At 42.3% G+C, this 20674-nt stretch overlaps 1 protein-coding gene across 1 annotated transcript; it reads left to right on the top strand.

Moving 5' to 3' along the window:
* The first annotated feature begins 755 nt into the window (after window positions 1-755).
* Window positions 756-20234, top strand: vegfaa (vascular endothelial growth factor Aa). The gene is made up of 7 exons (XM_051956371.1): window positions 756-2099; window positions 6696-6741; window positions 9002-9198; window positions 10765-10841; window positions 10929-10961; window positions 13613-13744; window positions 15743-20234. The coding sequence occupies exons 1-7, from the start codon at window positions 2034-2036 to the stop codon at window positions 15762-15764; spliced, it is 573 nt and encodes a 190-aa protein (XP_051812331.1). The 5' UTR covers window positions 756-2033; the 3' UTR covers window positions 15765-20234.
* The last annotated feature ends 440 nt before the right edge of the window (window positions 20235-20674 follow it).

The following is a 20674-nucleotide window of genomic DNA, read 5'->3' as shown; positions in this document are numbered from 1 at the left end:
ACTGTTAAATACAAACACAAGTCATTTTGAAATAAATGGTTAAATCTGATAAGGTGTTCTGTCTGAAATGGAGCGGCAGGAAGTCATGCTCGTCTTCAGTCCCCTTCGTTCATTCGGCCTGTTCTGTGTCGCCACCATCGAGCAGAAAATCATCTCCCCTCCTCCTTGTTTTATAAAAGTTTCTCTGATATGTATATGTATATAGAATGTGGCTCCTTATTTATACTGTGCTCCATGAAAACTTTGTGAATATCAGGCTTTGCCAGGCAGTTTATGATCCCAGGGACTTTGATGCTTGATCAGATTGTTCCTGAGCATCATTCAAGAAGAGTCCCATCCATCCATCCATCCATCCATCCATCCATCCATCCATCCATCCATCCATCCATCACTAGTGTCACAGGGTCTGGAGTCGATCCCAGCTAGCTTAGGGTGTGCCCAGTCTATCAGGGCTACACATAGAGACAAACAGTCACACTCACATTCACACCTACAAACAATTTAGAATCACCAGTTAACCTGACCCTTAACAAATCCATAAATGCAGACTTTAAGCTGCATCACTGCCAAAATCAAATCACTTTGTCCTTACGTCATTTCTGACCTTCCCTGAAAATTTCATCCAAATCCGTTAGTCTGTTTTTCAGTAATGCTTAAAATTTCATTCAAAACAGACAAACCAAAGTAACTTAAACTCTGAGAAAACATGTTAGTTTCACTACTTTTCCTTTCTTGTACACTACCATTCAGAAGTTTGGGGTCACTTAAAAATGTCCTTGGTTCTGAAAGAACTTTTTTTTCAATGAAGATAACATTAAATGAATGATAGATCCAGTGTAGACATTCTTGCTGTGGTAAATGACTATTGTAGCTGTAAAAGGGCTGATTTTTAATGGAATATCTCCATAGGGGTACAGAGGAACATTTCCAGCAACCATCACTCCTGTGTTCTAATGCTACATTGTGTTAGCTAATGGTGCTGAAAGGCTCATTGATGATTAGAAAACCCTTGTGCAGTTATGTTAGCACATGGATAAAAGTGGGAGTTTTATGGAGAACATGGAATTGCCTTAAGTTTGCATTATTCTGATCCATAACTTACATTATATCTGCTACCAGTGATTGTTTCCTTGATAGAAACCAGTTACCCCTGGTTGACTTCTAAAAAAAAAATCAATGAATCTAACAACGAGCCAGTCTTTTTTCAGGCTCTGCCTCCATTCAAAGAGCCATACATCCCAACTCTCATCATTTTTTGTCTTCTACTTTGTGTGTGTTGAACTGATGGAGAAATAACACGTGGAAGTCATAAATCTGAGCAGCAGCCGCAAAGACAACAGCCTAAAAGAGAAAATGTGTCACAGAGTAGCTGATCCTGGTTCTGGCCTCTCCGTGAATCAGCACTTAGAAACTCAGACATGTTGAAGGAAACACAAATTCATCGCTTTCACTTCAGCTACGTGGACCAGGCGACGGTACGTCATCCGGTGACGTGTATTCATGTGGGCGTGTGTGCGTGCGTGACCGCACACACACACCACCGGCTTCATCCCTGCCATTGGTTCCTCCCCCCCCCGGCCCGCCTTCAATGGGACGAGCGGGGCTAGAGGCTAGTACCGCTGAGGATCCACGAAATATACACGCAGAACCCCGAGGAACGAACAGCAGAACACTCCGTGGACAGCACTCTCTCTCACTCCGTACCTGCGCACACCGTCACGCTCCGCCACCTGCAGTCAGGACGCACCGCGCTGCGTAAAGTTTCCACACCAGTCACATTAGGCACTGTGGGAGGATCGCCGGGTTCCTGCGTGGATTTCAGTGTCTTTGTCTGGATGAACGTTTCCCACGGAGCCGCTGGGAGGATCTGTGTGAACGTGACACGCGCCGTGGACCCTATGGATCTGCTGTAGCCACATCCAACCCGCTTCTGATTATTGATTCTCCGTTTTTTTTTTGTTGCGCCGTCGCGTCGTCTGGTTTTTCGCTCCTAACGCACCGCGCAGATTTCAGGACGCAGCGCGGATTCAGCCATGAACTTTGGTGTCACTTTGGTTCGGCTCGTGTTGGCAGCGGTTCTGCACCTGTCGTCCGTAAAGGTGAGTTTCTGCAATGAAAACAGCTGCGTGTTGTTGTGTTCAGACTGACCCAGACTCGGTGACGCGGAGGTTTTGTGTTCAAGTGTTGCGCAAAGGAGCAGAATAAACTGCAAACATTTGGCTGTTGTGAGGAAACATCTGTTAATGATCTGAATGCACACAGAGGCGTGATTTATTTATTTTTTAATTTCACCACCATGTTTAAAGTGCCAAGGGAAAGTTCCCAGCATGTCAGTGGGATTAAAGAGGTTCTCCTGGTTCGGTTCCCTGTCAGCCGAACTGGATCCGGAGTTGTCGTTAAACTTTGTTGGATTTGTGAGTGGTTTGTTCTGGTTCTCTGCAGCTGAATGTGCTCTGAAGTTCGTCCAGGATGTAATTTTTGTGTGGTGGGCCGGTCAGTGGAGGCTCTGGCCGGTCAGTGGAGCCTCAGCTGCCCGCTGGATGCCCTCCTGGGTCCCCTCCTGGTTCCCACGCAGCCGGTCCGCTTTCTCACGCAATATCTGCTGCGGTTACAGCAGCCAACAGGGCAGAAAGGAGCCAATAGGATCCGTCAATCAGCTGTTCACCACCCAAACAGGCTCCTGCGTGATTTCACAATAAAACCTTGTGATGAATCAGATTTTTGGCGCTCCTAAAATGTCTGTTGAACACAGATGGTGCTTCTGTGAGAGTCTGACGGAACAAATGAAAGCCTGAACGTTATTCATGTCGAATCCGTTTGAAAAATTGCAGTTTTTGCTTTAATTTATAATGTTTTGTTTCCTTGAATCGCTACAATGAAGGTGGAGAAGTGACTAAAACCCCAAGATGTAGAAATCAGGACATAAATTCTCAGATTTTGTTCACTGATTTGGGACCTAAAATTGAATTCTGTAAAATATTGAAGTAGAATTTTGTATGTTTTCCAGACCTGTGACATTTCTATGTTGAATACAAGTGAACATTTTACAGGTAAACACCATGTTTACAGTTCATTATCTCCAAAATTAAAACTCTAAAAGCCATGAAACTTGGTGATAGAATAGTTCACAGCAGATCAGAATGATTGAATGGATCCAGGATGGTCCAAATTTCTGTTATTCGCTCTTGAAAATGGGTTTAAAGTGCATCACAGTTCCTTTCTCTTATCTGCTTCACTGAGGCAGTTATTTTGAAGGTGCCAGCTTTTGTCCTCACCTGTGTGTTTGACCAGTTTTAATGGATCTGAACCACAGTCAGGTTCAAATCTACGATGTCAGGATTCAACATGTTCCTCACAGGTGGAGCCGGTTTCTCATGTCAGAAATGATATGGAAATTTATTACGACCTGATTTTTGAGACCCACTACCGCAGGGGTGTCAGAATCATTTCAGTTCAGGGACACAGTTTGATCTTCAGTGGGCCGGACGAGTAAAATCAGAGCATAATAACCTATAAACATGAAAAGAAAAGCATTCAGAGAGCTTAGTCCTCCTCCAAGGCTGCTCATTCCCCCATATTATCAGAAATGCAGCATTTTTTTGAAATTAGTTATTGATGATCAGAAATCACGGCAACATAGAATGTGTCCACTTAATATAGATTTACCCACAAACAACATGACCTTACGCTGAGCACAGCCGTGTGTTATGCATGTGTACGTTATGTACGGATACAGAATCATGTGACCTAAATATGTAGCGGGCGGCGGGAATTGATGGGACTCAGAAACACCCCCACAATTTAATCAGTTGTTCCTTGGATCATTTCTGATGGATAAGTCCTGATAAGTCCTCAGTGGTGGATTTGTAGTAGGATCACAATCAGCTGATGTATTGTTCACTTGTTGTCATGGTTACAGTTAAAATGTTCTCGGTTAGGAGCCGCAACTCGTAGAATGTTGAGATTCAAATTTAAATGCAGATAAAACTCTGAACATTTATTTTGTCATCCAAGGACTTTGAAACTATGCGTATGAACTGCATAATATTGTGTTGGACTGTTTTAAAGTCCAACCCAAAGCTCTTTCTGAGTCACGGTCGTCGAAATAAGTTTAAAGTGTTGAGCGTTTTCTGATGCGATCAGCAGAAAGTAAAAGACATGATGCTGTTTTGAAAAAAGTTGTTCAGCTGTTACTAAATCTGTGTAAGTAGAAATGTTTGAAACGCTCGGAAACGCGACAGAAAGTGAAGCGTTCAGTCAACCTTTTAATCGGTTAGAATTTAAATGCTGCTGCCTGAACTCTGAACTCTCTGGAGTCCGTCGGGTCAGAACTGTGGACGGTTTCATTTTCTTGTCAGGAAGTTCTGAGGCAGCTTGAGGAACTAATGGCATCTTAATTATTCACAAAGCACTTCCTGGAACATTTCCTGGTTATCTTACGTGTCTTTTTAACCAGCGACGCCGTGCTGCTATCTCACCATGATACAGAAATCTTTAACAAATCCGTGGATCCAGACTATAAGCTGCATCACTGCCGAAATCTAATCACTTGGTCCTTGGGTCGTTTCTGACCTTCCCTGAAAATTTCATCCAAATCCGTTGTTCTGTTTTTCAGTAATGCTGCTAACAGACGGACAGACAGACAAACTAACACCGATCGTCACACAACTCAGACGACTAAAAACTCCAATTTTTTCCATTTATTTTAGGGCAAAAAGTACATTATGAAAATGCTCACGTTTTAAGGAACCATCTTTTTACAGAACATTACGAACAACCTGAAATTCCTAAAGAAAAATTTGTTCAATTCCAACAGTATTATAACTCACTTTTTATCAGTTCCATATTAAAATTTTCAGATCAGTGTGTCTACGAAGGCACAAAAGATTCAGTTTCAGGCATCAAAACAATCTAGAATTTTACTTTATGATCAAAACAACTTGTCAAAGTATGGAAATCATTGAAATTTAGGGTTTTTGAAATTTACAATTTGCAGATGGTGTTTTCTCCATAATTTTTGCACTTTACAAAGTCATCCCACGGGCCGGATTGGACCCTCTGGCGGACCAGTTTTGGCCCACGGACCGTACATTTGACACTCCTGCATTACAATGTCAAATAGATCTATAATAAATATTAAATGAATACAAACGAAGCCTGCTCATAGGCGTTCCAGGAAATCCTTTCCAGTCAGATGAAACAGGATTTCAGATATTTTTTGTAAGGATGTAGTCTTTAACGTGTAAAGAACATTGTAGGGTCTATATACTTAAACTTGTGAGCTTACATCTGTGAGATTTTTCTACTTTGGTTCAGCAGTTATTACATTAAATGTGCTGTAAAACGGTGCCTGAGACTGGATGGTTAAAAAGACACGTAAGATAACCAGGAAATGTTCCAGGAAGTGCTTTGTGAATAATTAAGATGCCATTAGTTCCTCAAGCTGCCTCAGAACTTCCTGACAAGAAAATGAAACTGTCCACAGTTCTGACCCGACGGACTCCAGAGAGTTCAGAGTTCAGGCAGCAGCATTTAAATTCTAACCGATTAAAAGGTTGACTGAACACTTCACTTTCTGTCGCGTTTCCGAGCGTTTCAAACATTTCTACTTAAACAGATTTAGTAACAGCTGAACAACTTTTTTCAAAAACAGCATCATGTCTTTTACTTTTCTGCTGATCGCATCAGAAAACGCTCAACACTTTAAACTTACTTCGACGACCGTGACTCAGAAAGAGCTTTGGGTTGGACTTTAAAACAGTCCAACACAATATTATGCAGTTCATACGCATAGTTTCAAAGTCCTTGGATGACAAAATAAATGTTCAGAGTTTTATCTGTATCTAAATTTGAATCTCAACATTCTACGAGTTGCAGCTCCTAACAGAGAACATTTAACTGTTTTCACTCAGTAGACTCAGGTCCCTAGTTCTGGTCTTTCCCTTAACCCAAACCCTAGCCTCTGATGGGTTTTCTATGAGTTCTCCAGCTTACTCCCACAGTCCAAAGACATGCTGAGGTGAACTGGTGATTCTAAACTATCCGCAGGTGTGAATGTGATTGTTTGTCTGATGGACTGCTACCTGTCCAGGTGAACCTTCACCTTTAATCAGCTGGGAGGATGAAGCGGTGTATAGATAATGGATGGCTGGATGGACAGATGGATATTAAAACCAGTGGGAGCGCCATAAAAAAATCTGGTTGACTGTCATCGTTCATATTTTATTATTTCGTTATTACTATAGTTATTGAATAGACTGTAAGCTTAGCTGAGCGACATGAGCCTTGTCTGATCAGCTGAAGTCTCCGAAGAGCTCCAAGCATCATCAGCTTCAGTTTGAACTTGTTTTAGAAGAAGCAGTTGGTGGTGCTGTTGAACTGGGTTTTATTTTACTGAGGTTATTATCATATACAGGTATAATGCAGGTGAATCAGCACCTTTCTGGCATGGTTCTAAGAAAAACTTGGTGTTAAGTTTAATATAATATCCTGCATAAGCAGCAGCAGTTTAGCTGTGTGTACCTAATAAACTGTTAAAGACCATGAACATCCTGTCTTATCAGTATTTGAAATCTTTAGTCTTTGCTAAACCAGGTCATTGTAGGCAGTGTGATCGATGTGTAAAATAGGAGTTTATTGAGGTAGTGCTGCAGGTGAGAAATATTAACGCCTGTTCTGTTCTGCATCTCTTACAGACTGCCAGCCTGAACAAGGGAGTGGACAAGAGTAAAATGAAGGTAAGTGATCTCTAGCAGAGAAAAACTTCTTCTGTTCCTTGTCATCTGGTGGAAACTTTTGTCTGTTTTTGACAAGTGTTGGAAGTGTTTGCTCCTTGGAATAAGTTCAACCTTGTGTCTTGTACAGACATGAGACAAAGGTCTGACTATGGACTTTGGAGTCGCTATCAAAGTGGTTCAGATTTCAAAGCAAGATTTAACTGTGAGAGAGAAAACAGAATCTGTCAAGACCTCTACAGTTGTTATATTTTTGTGTTTGTGAGGTGAAAGGATAGTTTATGGTTACTGAGCCTGAATTACTTTTTGGGGTGAGATTTATTGTCTCTGCTGCTGATGGACAGAGACTCATCAGTCAGAACAACCTGCATCACTGAGCAAGTTCTGTGGTGGACGTTGTGGTAGATGTGACGGACACTGGTGGATATTGTGGAGGATGTTTTGGTAGATGTTGGTGGATGTTGTGGTGGATGTTGATAGACGTTGTGGTGGGCGTTGGTGGATGTTGGTAGACGTTGTGGTAGATGCTGGTGGATGTTGTGGTGGATGTTGGTAGACATTGTGGTGGATGCCCGTTGATGTTGTGGTGGACATTGTTCCCTACACAGTTCTGAACAGAAATCTGTACCGCAGCATTTTATAGTGTGGTACATGAATTAAAAACATCACAAGTCAGTAATACAGTTTTTTTCCCCTTGACATGAAGGCTAATATAAAAATCTGGAAGTATTGTCACATCAAATGATGGAAAATGTGGATAACTGAGACTGTTCTGAGAGCACGAGGTACATCATGTGTGGCTGGTCTTTATAATGCAGTAGTGAAAAAAGCTGAAAACAGCCTCATGGGGCTCATACTTGTTGGAAAGTGGAGTGTCATGGCACAAAGGAACAACACACATCAGGCTTTATGGAATACTTGCTAGTTTAAAGCTTATTGCTGGTTTAAATCTTGTTAGTAGGACTTAAAAAGCACCACCAGATGGATCTATCATCGTAGTTCTGAGGAGAACCAAGCTGAGATGACTTGGGTTGAGGCGAACCGACTCTACGCAGCCAACAGATCTCATGTCTTCTGACCAACTTACACTGCTTCCTTCATTCTGGAGCTGGAGGGATGCATTCAGTGATGATTAAAAAGTCATGGGATGGAGGGTCCCTCTGACCACAGTCAAAGAGTTTCTGTCATTATCATTTCAGTCATCTAACCACAAACATCCCACTGACTCTTCAAACGACACTCAGATTCTCGAGGATTCACTGTAGATTTGAAATGTAGTTATAAAGCCAGTCGGTTCCCAGCATTAGCCGGGAGTCGGTGCCTGCACATGGGTGGGTTTTCTGAGGTCATATGTCGGAGGTGAAGCCTGGCGCCACAGAGCCGGAGGTCATGACTGCTCTGACCAATCAGGGGTCAGGAGTTAGCAGGAGGTCACTGGGAACTGTGGGAGTGTGGAAGGGATTATTTCTGGCTGCACAGGGGATGGAAATGCAGGGGTGGCAGGTTCTGTAGCTGCATTCAGTCTGAACTTCAGGGTTTTGTCCGACTGGTACCAAATCTCTTCTGTTCCTGATCCACATTCAGAGTTTCAGATGATAAAATGTGGCTTATCTGCACCAACACAGCCATGGTGGATACTTTCATAGTCTCATTTGTTATGGAATTAATCAGCTTGTTTTTGTCCTGTGGTCATGTGTAAGGAGCTGTCTTCTTCTGAATGTGGGTTGCTCTTCTTTTTGGTGACATTAGACAGTTTTATTCCTCTATATCCCTTGTGATGTAAATTTAGGACAGCAGTGAAGTGAACTTGTTTCTGCTCAGTGCTACTTGCTGAACTTACTGTGTTATTAGGAAATGGCTGTGAAATTGACCAACTGCAGAATTCTGAAATAAAAGAAGTCTGGTCTTTGTCTTCATTTATCTCCATATTGTTGTTTTGTGTCTGGTTTTGGTTGTTTAATTTGTGTTTGAGGCTGTTTTGTCTCTTGTTTTTTGTCATTTTGCACCACAATTGTGTCCTTTTGCATCTCACTTTGGTTGGTTTGCGTTCCGTTCTTCTTGTATTGTGTCACTAAGTGACTGATTTTAGGTGTTTTGTCACTTTCCGGGGCTTTTGTTGGGTCCTTTTTTTGTGTTCCGTCTGCCATTTTGTGTTTGTTTTATTACTCCGCCAAAGAACACAGCGGAGTAATGTGACCTTTCAAATCACTTTTCTAACCGATGGTGAAAATATCGTTGTTTTACGATCAATCTCTTTGTGTTTTCAGTCATCCCTTTCACCAGTGTCATCACCAAGAGCATGTGTCAGCCCAGAGAGATTCTGGTGGACATCATTCAGGAGTATCCAGAGGATACAGAACACACCTACGTCCCGTCCTGCGTGGTCCTCAACCGCTGTGGAGGCTGCTGCAGCGACGAAGCGATGGAGTGTGTTCCAACAGAAACGCGCAATGTCACGATGCAGGTGAGCCGGCGGTCGCAGGTGAAAGCTGCAGGTTTAAGTCCTCCATAGAGCAGAACGGGGCTTTCAACCACATCTCAGTCTGAGCAGATGCAGTTTGACTTGCTGTTGTGGAGATGGACCAGTTGTACTCGTGTGATATGCGTATGGAGTTGTAAGTTGACTGATTTTCCATACCTAGGTCACATTATGACAACTGCACCATCTCCACGAAAACTGAGCAAACGCCACCCATCGACGAAGACCATGAAATGTGGTTGAGAGCCCCAGACAAAGCTAGTAAGTAAATTTTTATGTTGAGATTGCTTTATCCACCTTTAATCATTAATTACTCCACCAAGGAATGTTGCGGAGTTATGTGGCGATAGGCGTACGTTTGTCTGTTTGTCAAAGAAAGAAAGCGAATGTAGCACAATCCAATATGGCGTACAAATGGCGAATGTAAACAAAGCCGTCTGCCTCGTCATTCGCGTGACGACGTATCCGTCCACTTCGCTCGCTGACGAGTTCCTGCGTGAAATTAGTTTTAACGTTGTAAATGCTGTTCGTCAGAATGATGGAACAGGATTTCCTTAATAAATTTATGGGAGATGGCGACGTAACCACGAAACGCCAAAAGTTGAGGACGTCGTAAAGTAAAGACCTGGTGTATGCCCCCCTGTCAGACATAAAGGCTCCGTGACAACAAACTGAAACTTGAAGAAACACATAAAACATCAGTTTTTAACTTTCTTGCTGAAATATTTTTGATATTTTCCGTAATTCCTGTACCCGTCTCGTTTTTTTCTGTCCTGTCAGTGTTGGTTTGTCTGTCTGTCTGTCTGTTAGCAACATTACTGAAAAACGGACGAACAGATTCGGATGAAATTTTCAGGGAAGGTCAGAAATGTCACACGTATCAATTGATTAGATTTTGGCAGCGATGCAGCTTATAGTCTGGATCCACGGATTTGTTAAAGATTTACATATTGTGAGATAGCAGCACGGCGTCACTGTAACCATGACAACAAGTGAGCGCTATGTCAGCTGCCTGCTGACAGAAATGATACAAGAAACAATTGATTAAATTGTGGGGGTGTTTCTGAGTCCCATCAACTCCCTCCGCCCGCTACATATTTAGGTCACGTGATTCTGTATCCGTACATAATGTCCACATGTATGACACACACCTGTGCTCAACACAAGGTCATTTTTTACTAATGATTTCATCCACCGGAAATCATACAACAACTGAGGAGGCTTGGTGGAGAACTGAAAGAGTTGGGTAATCTTTGTGGTTTTTCAGAGTATGATGAGGGTTTTGTTTGCGAATGTGTAGGTCATCTGAAAAACACAACATTTACATCCACAAACAGGAGAAATGAAGTGGTGAGGTTTGGTATCTGACATGTTGTTTATCCTGACACTGTGTTTACAGCCAGGTTCAAAGCCTGTCCAAGGCCTGCTGGTTATAGTGACACCGGCGGCTAACGCCTCTGACTTTTCAGGTCTGTGGTGTCTACACTGAGGGTTGTGAAAAGCTGCTTTCATGTAAACTTCTCCTTGTTATGTCCTTTGTTTCTCTTCAAGGTAATGCGGTTTAGACCGAGGGTAACACAACATACCATTCATTTAACTTTCACAGAGCATCAAAAGTGTGAATGCAGGTAAAACCTTGAATTCTCTCGCACACAATTACAGCAACTTTATGAAATGAAGATCGACATCATCTTGTTTTTTTTGGTTTCTTTCAGAGTAAAGCCAGGTGTTCAAGCAAAGAAGTCATAGTAAGTATGCTCTGTGTTTTCTGTTTCATTTCAAAATGCACACAGCTCCTCTTTCCTCTGCCTTTGTTCATCTGTATTAATAAAAAGTAGCAGCAGGTGACGGCATAACTTCCTGCTGCTTTCAGCTTCCAGCAGGTTTTGGTTTGAAGCCTATCCGCTTCCTCAGTGTTGGTTTAAGGTGCTGTCTGTAGATAATTAGATGGTTATCATTACCATCCCTCTGACCCCTTTACCCTCATATCCCCTCCTTTATCCCCTTTCCTGTGCATGAGCACAAACGTGCACAGATCAGGCTGAAATAGTGCTGTCTTAGTTCACGCTTCTTTCAGTTCATTTCAGCAGAAGTGTCTGAAGTTTCTTGCAGATCTGATGCCTGTAATGAACTCTCATTTAAGCTGTGCTGCTTTTATGGCATGTGCTTTAGTGCTTTATGGTTCGGGTGTAGCAGGCAGTGATTGAGGCGACTTCAGACCACCCACTGCCGTCTGCACTCTGGCTCCAGGTGCACAAACCTGACCCTCAGAACTCGGCCACTCCCCCGCTCTAATCATAGCAACAGGTGTCATGCAGTTAACCTATTTTTATTTTTAGTGGTGCAAATAGAAGATGAGCTCAGACGAGCCGAGGTGCCGAGGAGAACTGGCTAGCTGACGTAGAGCTGTATGTACGATGAACGCATGTGGTTCATGTTCGTGCTGAAGCGTCTCAGCGGGGGTCAGTTTTAATCAGATCAGAGGAGAGTCCTGAACTGAGCTCTGATGGATTGCTAGAGGAGAGATGAGATCATGTCAGCTCAGTCAGATCTGTTTGTTAGATGCCTCAACTAATCTCAGCCCTCGCTGGATGCCTGCCTGTCATCGTGCACATAGACACCCAGTTTACCCGTGCAGGTGAATCGGAGCTGCTATAAAGAGGACGTGCACATGTGCACGGTCCTGTGGATCAATAGCCAACCCTGCTGATATGGAAACGGTTGGCACAGTGTTGTCATTTGATCTCTTTCTATTTGTGTTTGTTAGCATGTGACTGAACACTGCAGGCGTTCAGGAGCTGCTCTCCTTTCTTTTGTTTGTCAGAGTGATTGTGAACTATGGAGACACCAGCACGATTACTCTTCTGAAGTAAACGGAGGCTCTTTCTGTCTACTTTTTAACGTACACTACCAGTCGAAAGTTTGGACACACCTTCTCATTCAGTGGTTTTTATTTAATTATTTTATACATTGCAGGGTAATACTGAAGACATCGAAACTATTAAAGGACAAATATGGAATTATGTTGTAAACAAGAAGGTGTTAAGACGTTTGACTGGTAGTGTACCTGCAGTAGGGCTGAGCCAAAGATCATCAAATGGTGGTGTTTTGGGGAAGAACGAGATCATAAACGTCACGGCAGAATCATCATGCTATGGCAATTTTCACGATGTCTCCATGAGAAATGGTTTTAGGGCTGTTTTCTGGTCTGTAATGGTCTCCAATGAAAAGTGTTTACTAATTCTCGTTTGAGTTTTTATTACTGTGCTGCCATATTTCCTTTCCATATGACGGATTTCCACAGCAGTCAGTATTAAAGCAAAGAATACAGGTCACTGCAAAGTTGATAATGTTGGAAGGAGTTGGCTTGGCTGGAATCGTCTCCTGTTGTTTGACTTGAATCTGCAGTGACAAACTTTTGTCTCCCCCTTCTGGCAATGAGAGTAGTCACACCAACCCTGTGACAGGTGCCGATAATGCACATCATCGTCATTGTTTCTTCATACCGTTATTTATTTTTTATCTGTAGCAACCAAAACTTTATCGGATGCTTCCTCGGTTTTTCCTCCATGTTCCCCATCAGTACAGCTGTTCGTCCCTTCAGCTCAAATCAAACCAATCACTGCTGAAGACACAAGATTTGCTGGGATATTCTGACAGACAATAGGCTAAAACACAAAACTATAACATACACTACCATTCAAAAGTTTGGGGTCACTTAGAAATGTCTTTAGTCTTGAAAGAAAAGCTTCTTTTTTTTTCAGTGACGATAACATTAAATGAATGATAAATCCAGTGTAGACATAGTTAATGTGGTAAATGACTATTCTATCTGGAAACGGCTGATTCTTAATAGAATATCTCCATAGGGGTACAGAGGAACATTTCCAGCAACCATCACTCCTGTGTTCTAATGCTACATTATTAGCTAATGGTGCTGAAAGGCTCATTGATGATTAGAAAACCCTTGTGCAGTTATGTTAGCACATGGATAAAAGTGGGAGTTTTCATGGAAAACATGGAATTGTCTGGATGACCCCAAACCTTTGAATGATAACTATTTTCTCGATAAATTCACAAGTAAATTTACTCAAACTGGGTTCAGCTCATCTCCTGTTGGAACATAAAATCCTCTAAAGACGCAGCGAAAAGTTCTTTCCCCTCAATGTGACCTCGTCTATGTCGCCCCTGAAGCAGAGCGTTGGGCTGAACTCGTGGTGGAGGGGTAGGGTTGCTTCAAGTGTAGGATTCTGTCAGGTTGATTCACTGATATCCAGGTGGCGTGGCATGCTGCCATCGGGGGTGGGGGTGGGGGGGGGTGTTGCATGGAGATCTGCTCTGGCCTCTGCAGAATTCACTCTTAGCTTAGCTCTGTCTCTCCTCTTTGCTTCCCTTGCAGCCACTGTGCACCTTGCTCAGAGAGAAGAAAGCGCTTGTTTGTGCAGGACCCTGTCACCTGTCAATGTTCCTGCAAATTCACTCAGTTAGACTGCAGGTCCAGGCAGCTTGAGTTAAACGAAAGAACTTGCAGGTTTGTTTGCCAAACATGAAGACATGCCTTGAATCCCCTTTTTTTTCGTCTGCCTGCCTGCTCTGCCCCTGTCTGTGCTCCCAGCATGGATATATTTCATCCCGAGAAAGCATGCTTCTCCCTGCTTTTCGATGTTGTGTTTGTAGATGGGAATGTGGAGGTTCTGTGCTTCGTTGTGCTTGAATTGTCTCCTGTCTGATAAATGGTCACATCAGTGTGGAAATTGCAAAGGGGAAATTGATTAATTGCAGTTTTTGAGTTAAAGTTATTGTAGCAATAAGAACTGAAAGAGCAGGTTGTTGTCGCTTGTCCTGCCAGCAGGAAGGAGTGTTTCAGCCCAAACCATCGACTTAATATCCAGCTTTTGTACTGTCAACTCGCTCTAGTACACTACCATTCAAAAGTTTGGGGTCATCCAGACAATTCCATGTTTTCCATGAAAACTCCCACTTTTATCCACGTGCTAACATAACTGCTACAAGGGTTTTCTAATCATCAATGAGCCTTTCAACACCATTAGCTAACACAATGTAGCATTAGAACACAGGAGTGATGGTTGCTGGAAATGTTCCTCTGTACCCCTATGGAGATATTCCATTAAAAATCAGCTGTTTACAGCTACAATAGTCATTTACCACATTAGCAATGTCTACACTGGATTTACCATTCATTTAATGTGATCTTCACTGAAAAAAGCAATTTTTCTGTCAAAAATAAGGACATTTTTGAGAGCCCTCAAACTTTTGATCGCTAGTCTACCCTTTCTCAACCTTTCTTCTCGCCAGCCTCTCATGTCATCACGAGTGTGCGGTAGCTCAGGGCATTGGGGGTGAACTAATCCGGAGACCCCCCACCCTCAGGTCACCACCAAACACTACGCAGCCAATTGTAATCACGTCTGTGGTCACCAGAAGTGTGTGGCCCTCTAAGCACAAAAAGCAATGTGGGGGGCCAGGGGTCAGAGGTCGGGGAGATGAAGGGTCAGGACAGGTCAATAAACAGCTCAGTTAAGTGGAAGCAGCTCCTCTGTACAGAGCTACATGCTGCACTCATAATATCCAAAGATCACACGCAATTAAAAACGAATGAAGCACGGAAATGTGACATACAAGCAGCACGAACATCTCTGCATTCAGTCACCTGCAAACATTAATCCTGTACAGCTAAATGGACATTATTGACCGCACAGCTACTGCTAACAAAGTCTGATGAAATCCTGGTCAGTCCACGTCAATTCTAGTTCATTTCTTATCTAAAAAGTTTTGAAAAACAGTCTGGCAGAATTGCAGCAATTTCCCATGTTGTCAGACCTGGGAATTTTTGTATTTTCACCTGTAAAAAACGCACACAAGCCAAATGGTTGTCAGCACATCAAAAGTAGAAGACGCTATTGTAATTATCGGATCTTGAAAATGGAAAGAAGTGCAAATTGTTCAAAGAAGTGTGGTATAATGTCCTACATTATTAGCTAATGGTGTTGAAAGGCTCACTGATGATTAGAAAACCCTTGTGCAGTTATGTTAGCACATGGATAAAAGTGGAAGTTTTCATGGAATCGTATGAGTGACCACAAACTTTTGAACACTAGCAGCGCTCGATTTAGACGGTCGCCAGGTCGCCACGAGTGCCGGGAATGATAGGAGGTTGATGACATCATACAAAGTGGCTGCCTCCATGAAGAAAACACAATGCGTCGTTCAGCTCGATCGAGCGCTCGATTTGGATGGTCGCCGGGTCACCATTTGCGACTAAAAACATCGCAAAATGGCGACCTGGCGACCGTCTAAATCGAGCGCTGAGTAGGGTATTTTTTTTGTACAAGAACATTTTATATTCAGCAGAGAATGTAGACTGAATCACATGACCCCTCCCTTGTTTACTTTCCCTGTCTGTAAATCATTTTGATTCCATGCAGCTGTAATGTACAGACTTTCTGCTCATCGCGTTACACAACAGCCCGTTTGCCGCATAACCAGATTTTCGTCTTGTCCTCCACAGATGCGAGACACCGAGGAGATGAGACCTGGGACACTGTTATGAAGGAATTCTTTTCTTGGAACAGCACTTTGAAATCTGAGGATGCATTCCCTGCGTGGACACGATGACAACGCAAGACAGGACGTTCTGGATGCACATCTTGACATGGCCTGTTTTCTGACTAAAGATTTTAATATATATACGTACTTTTACTACGTTGACAATGTTCTGCTGCTACATAGAAAAACATATTTAAAGTGACACGAGTGCGCTGCTGGCGTATGAATGGAAAGTCTTTCAGTTCTGGTCGTGGATAGAGCTGTAAAAAGACATGTTTTATGAACACTTCACTGGATGCTCCTCTGCTGGGGATCTCATGTTTTGTATTGACGTCATTGAGCAGCGCAGCAGAATCTGAACTTGGAACTCTGACAGAAGCGAACGGGGACAGAGGGAGGAGTGACCTCCTTGTACTTGAAGTGAACAGCAGGTCCAAGAAGTGTTTCCCTCAGCCATGATGTGAAGTTGTCTCCACTGTACAGACTGACTCCAGCTGGTACGAGAATACACTTAAAAAGTTCTCTTCCAGCGTCCGCAGTTTCCTGAAGCGACTGTGAAGGTTCCAAGCTGTGGTCGTGGATAATGTGAAGATGAAGGGTAATGTGACGACAGCAAGAACCGGACTAAAGATTAATGATGAAGTTTTGGAACGTTCAAAGATCTTAGTCAACGTCAAAACTGGGTAAAGATCAGGCCTGTTCTTATTGAGGCTGGGCTCAAACTGCAGGAGTTGCATCCTGCTGACAGTTGGAACAGAAATCTGGTCTGAAAAGATGTTGGTCCAGATTATTACTCAGCCAAGAAGTAGTTATCTCAGTGGAGTTATGTGATGATCGGCGCTGGTTTGTCTGTCTGTTAGTGACATTAGTCAAAAACGGACCAACGGATGTGAATGAAATTTTCAGGTTAGGTCAGAAATGACACAAGGACCAACAAGAAGGTCTTCAAGAAGTCCAGTCTACTTCTCTGGACTTCTATTGTAGGTTTTTTAAGATGTTCCACCTTTCATCCAAGATGAGAGGTGAAACATGAATTAAAAAAAATCACGTTTTTACTCCGCCAATGAACGTGGCGGAGTTATGTGATGATCGGCGTTGGTTTGTCCGTCTGTCCGTCTGTTAGCAACATTACTGAAAAACAGACTAACGGATTTGGATGAAATTTTCAGGGAAGGTCAGAAATGACACAAGGACCAAGTGATTAGATTTTGGCAGTGATGCAGCTTAAAGTCTGGATCCACGGATTTGTTAAAGATTTCTGTATCATTGTGAGATAGCAGCACGGTATCACTGTAACCATGACAACAAGTGAACACTACATCAGCTGACGGTCACATGACTTCAATCCTACTACAAATCCACCGCTGAGGACTTATCAGGACTTATCCATCAGAAATGATCCAAGGAACAATTGATTAAATTGTGGAGGTGTTTCTGAGTCCCATCAATTCCCACCGCCTGCTACATATTTAGGTCACATGATTCAGTATCCGTACATAACATGGCCATGCATAACACACGCCTGTGCTCAGCGCAACGTCGATTTTTATTAAAGACTTCATCTGTCGGAAATGATACTACTGAGCAGCCTTACTGTGCTCTCTGAGTGCTTTTCTAGTTTTTAATGTGACAGTTTACAGATTCAATCTGAGACTTCCTTGACTGTTGCAGATATTAGCGCTGTTAATATTCAAGATGTTGAATATTTACCAGATAAAATCTGGACAGTTACAATTATCGTAGCCGGGGCAGAGGATGTTCTCGCCCTTGAGGCTAACGTTAGCTACAGATAGTAAACCTCATAGATAAAATCTCCCCTCCAGTTCTCTGTAAAGAACAGACAAACTATAATGATCTCACCTCTCCAACCATTTTCTCACGCAGACTCATTTCTGCTTTTGTTTTTCTCTCACTGTAAAGGTTGACTGCAGCAGCTAATTGTTCCATTTAGTTTCCATCTGCTTCCCCCTGAGCTTTGCTCTCTGACTCCACATTTGGATAAAGTCCTGCAGTGTGACGCTTTGTTTTTTAAAAAAAATCTTGTTGTTCATTAGTTTGAGATTAGAGAGCAGAATATCTGTGGAGTTTCTCCTGATAATGCAGCCTGATTTTAAACTCTGTGAAGACTTTAAACCTCCTGCAGTGTGAGCCCGGCCTGAGGGAACCAACCACCACCTGTTTCTGATCAGGCCTCTTTCGTGTAACCCTTCCTGGGAAATGTCATTATTTTGTGCACGAGTTTGTTATTTACTTTTTGACGCTTGTGTTCCTTTAACACAATATGTTAAGACCAGGTGTCTAAAGGGATGTTACTGTAGGTATATACAGAGAAGAGAAGACAATCACAGTACTGCACCTCGCTGTAGAAATCCACTACAAGGTTCCTTTTGAATCGGCATTGTTTTAAAACACGACAAAACAGTTTTTTATCATGAACGATCTGTATATACTTACTAGATATCTCTTTGTCTACGACACTACATCTAATTTATGGAATATGTTCAGTATTTGCTATTATAATATTTATTTGCAGTGTTAAGGTTATTCTGACTCTTCAGCTGTTTTCAATTTGTCCACAGATGGGATGGAGAACTTTTGTTGTGGGAAAAAGGACTGACAATGCTTTGACATTCCATTTTAACTAAAGCTGCGTTTCTCAGCAGCTGGAGGAGATTATTGCGGGCCTGTTGGCCGATAAAAACCCCAGCCACCAACATACACATGAATGATGTGCCAACACAGGTGTTTTTCATTTTCGACTGGGAGACAGACATGTGATTTGGCGTTTGTCTGCCTCAGGATGTGTCCTGTTGAGAAGTGAGTCTTTATGTCACTGATCGGCTCAGCACTGACTTTGAAAAGACTGTCTGAGACGGAGGCCTCTGGTCTGGGGAGCAGTAAAACGGCATTGTTTTCTCTGAACATAATGTCCTCACTCCCAACCCTGACAGTGATTCTTAGCGGGAATCCAACATGTCCTTTAATGTTAAACTGTTACCATATGAGAAAGACCTGCCCTCTGAGGAACCGCTACAAGGATGCATGAAGAAGAAAAAACAGACATACGCTTTATTAGTGAGGGACAAAGCAACACAACGTTACACTAGGAACAGCTGAAAATACTGTACGGTTATATACACTACCGTTCAAAAGTTTGGGTCACTTTTAAATGTCTGTTTTTTAAAAGAAAAGCATTTTTCCCCTGTAGACAACATTAAATGATTCAGAGATACAGTCTAGGCATTGCAAATGTGGTAAATTCTAGCTGGAAACGACTGATTCTTAATGGAACATCTCCATAGAGGAACATTTCCAGCAACCATCACTCCTGTGTTCTAATGCTACATTGTGTTAGCTAATGGTGCTGAAAGGCTCATTGATGGTTAGAAAACCCGTTAGCACATGGATAAAAGTGGGAGTTTTCATGGAAAACATGGAATTGTCTGGATGACTCCAAACTTTTGAACGGTTGTGTACGTCACCTTTAACTCATTTAGAGCAACTTGAACTAATAATGCCAACTTTACCTAATTTAGAGCAACTTTAATTCATGTACACTTCCATCCAAAAGTTGGGGTCACTTAGAAATGTCCTTTTTGAAAGAAAAGCTTTTTCCCAATAAAGATAACAAAAAATAAATCAGAGCTACAGTCTAGACATTGTTAATGTAGTAAATGACTATTCTAGCTGGAAACGCCTGATTTTTTAAATAAAATATCTAGAGGGGTACAGAGGAACATTTCCAGTGACCCTAAACTTCTGAACAGTAGTGCACATGGAAACACGGCTAGCGCAAGTTGGATATAAAGTTGATGAATGAATCTCCGTCTGCGCTAAAACACTCCTTCCTGCTGGCAGGACCAACGACATCAACCTGTTCTTTCAGTTCTTATCACAACAATAACTTTAACTCTTACTTGAAGTGAACGACGAAAGTGCAAATTACCAAGCTTCCCCTTTACCAGACTCTGTAGAACGTCAGAAAGTCTCAGTGCACAAGTCACAACTTTAGACTGTAGACTTTTTTTTCGTGTTTTTCCTACGGAGGAATGATTTGTTTCTTTATCAGGCCAGTATGATTTCCGACAAACTGTTATTCTGAGCCGCACTAAAAGTTGCCATCATCCGGCAGGTCTTATCTCAATCTAGAACTCGTCTCTTCTCATGCATCTTACCTGTATCACCTGAAACCACTGCTGTTTGCGCTGCATCGCTCAGACCGGAGGCCCGAGAGTGTTTTTACTGAGACAGGCTGCTGGCTCAGCATCCACAACTTTCCACTTCTCTGATGAAGACATTCATTCTGTTTGTATTTAAGATTGTCATGACTTTGTACAACTTCGTACACACTTTTAGTATATTTTCACATTAATATATTTATTGGTGCTGTAAAAATGTTTTACATATTATTAGTTGTTTTTAGTGTAACTATTAAAACATATTTATTTTCAAAACACGTGTTCAAAAGATGTTTTCTTTGTAAAGATGATTGTGAAATACAGGATGGATACGATGCTTCACGTGCCGGTACATCGTAAACTACCATGACGTAACCGACAGGAACAGTCACGGGGTTTTACTACGATTCGTTTTGAGGGGGACATAGCCAGATTTCACGGCCGTCTCGTCGACTGCTTTCATGCCGACCCTACAAGCCACAGAATGATGCGTTTACTGCCCGATCTGTTCACAGTATTTTAATGTCGAGCTTCACGCCATGTGGTGACTTTAACAGTTTTTATCATTGTTTCTGTAATTTAAATCTGTCATAATTGTTCTCTTCTGCTCAGTAAATTGACATAATGTGTTTATATACCAGTCTGAATGACAGCTGCTCTTTCTTTGACTGCAGTTGTCTTACATAAGCTCCGGTGTTGACTTAAGGTGTAGGAAC

The sequence above is a fragment of the Acanthochromis polyacanthus genome, chromosome 12, assembly GCF_021347895.1.
Source record: "Acanthochromis polyacanthus isolate Apoly-LR-REF ecotype Palm Island chromosome 12, KAUST_Apoly_ChrSc, whole genome shotgun sequence".
NCBI classification, from domain to species: Eukaryota; Metazoa; Chordata; class Actinopteri; family Pomacentridae; genus Acanthochromis; species Acanthochromis polyacanthus.
Note: the sequence above shows the minus strand (reverse complement) of the source record. Positions and strands in the feature narration are given on the sequence as shown.

Bases quoted from the DNA above. Each gene is read 5' to 3' on its own strand.
- vegfaa (XM_051956371.1), top strand. From the start codon at position 2,034: ATGAACTTTGGTGTCACTTTGGTTCGGCTCGTGTTGGCAGCGGTTCTG. The intron at 10,842-10,928 runs GTAAAACCTTGA...GGTTTCTTTCAG, and splicing joins CATCAAAAGTGTGAATGCAG to AGTAAAGCCAGGTGTTCAAG. The intron at 10,962-13,612 runs GTAAGTATGCTC...CTTCCCTTGCAG, and splicing joins GTTCAAGCAAAGAAGTCATA to CCACTGTGCACCTTGCTCAG.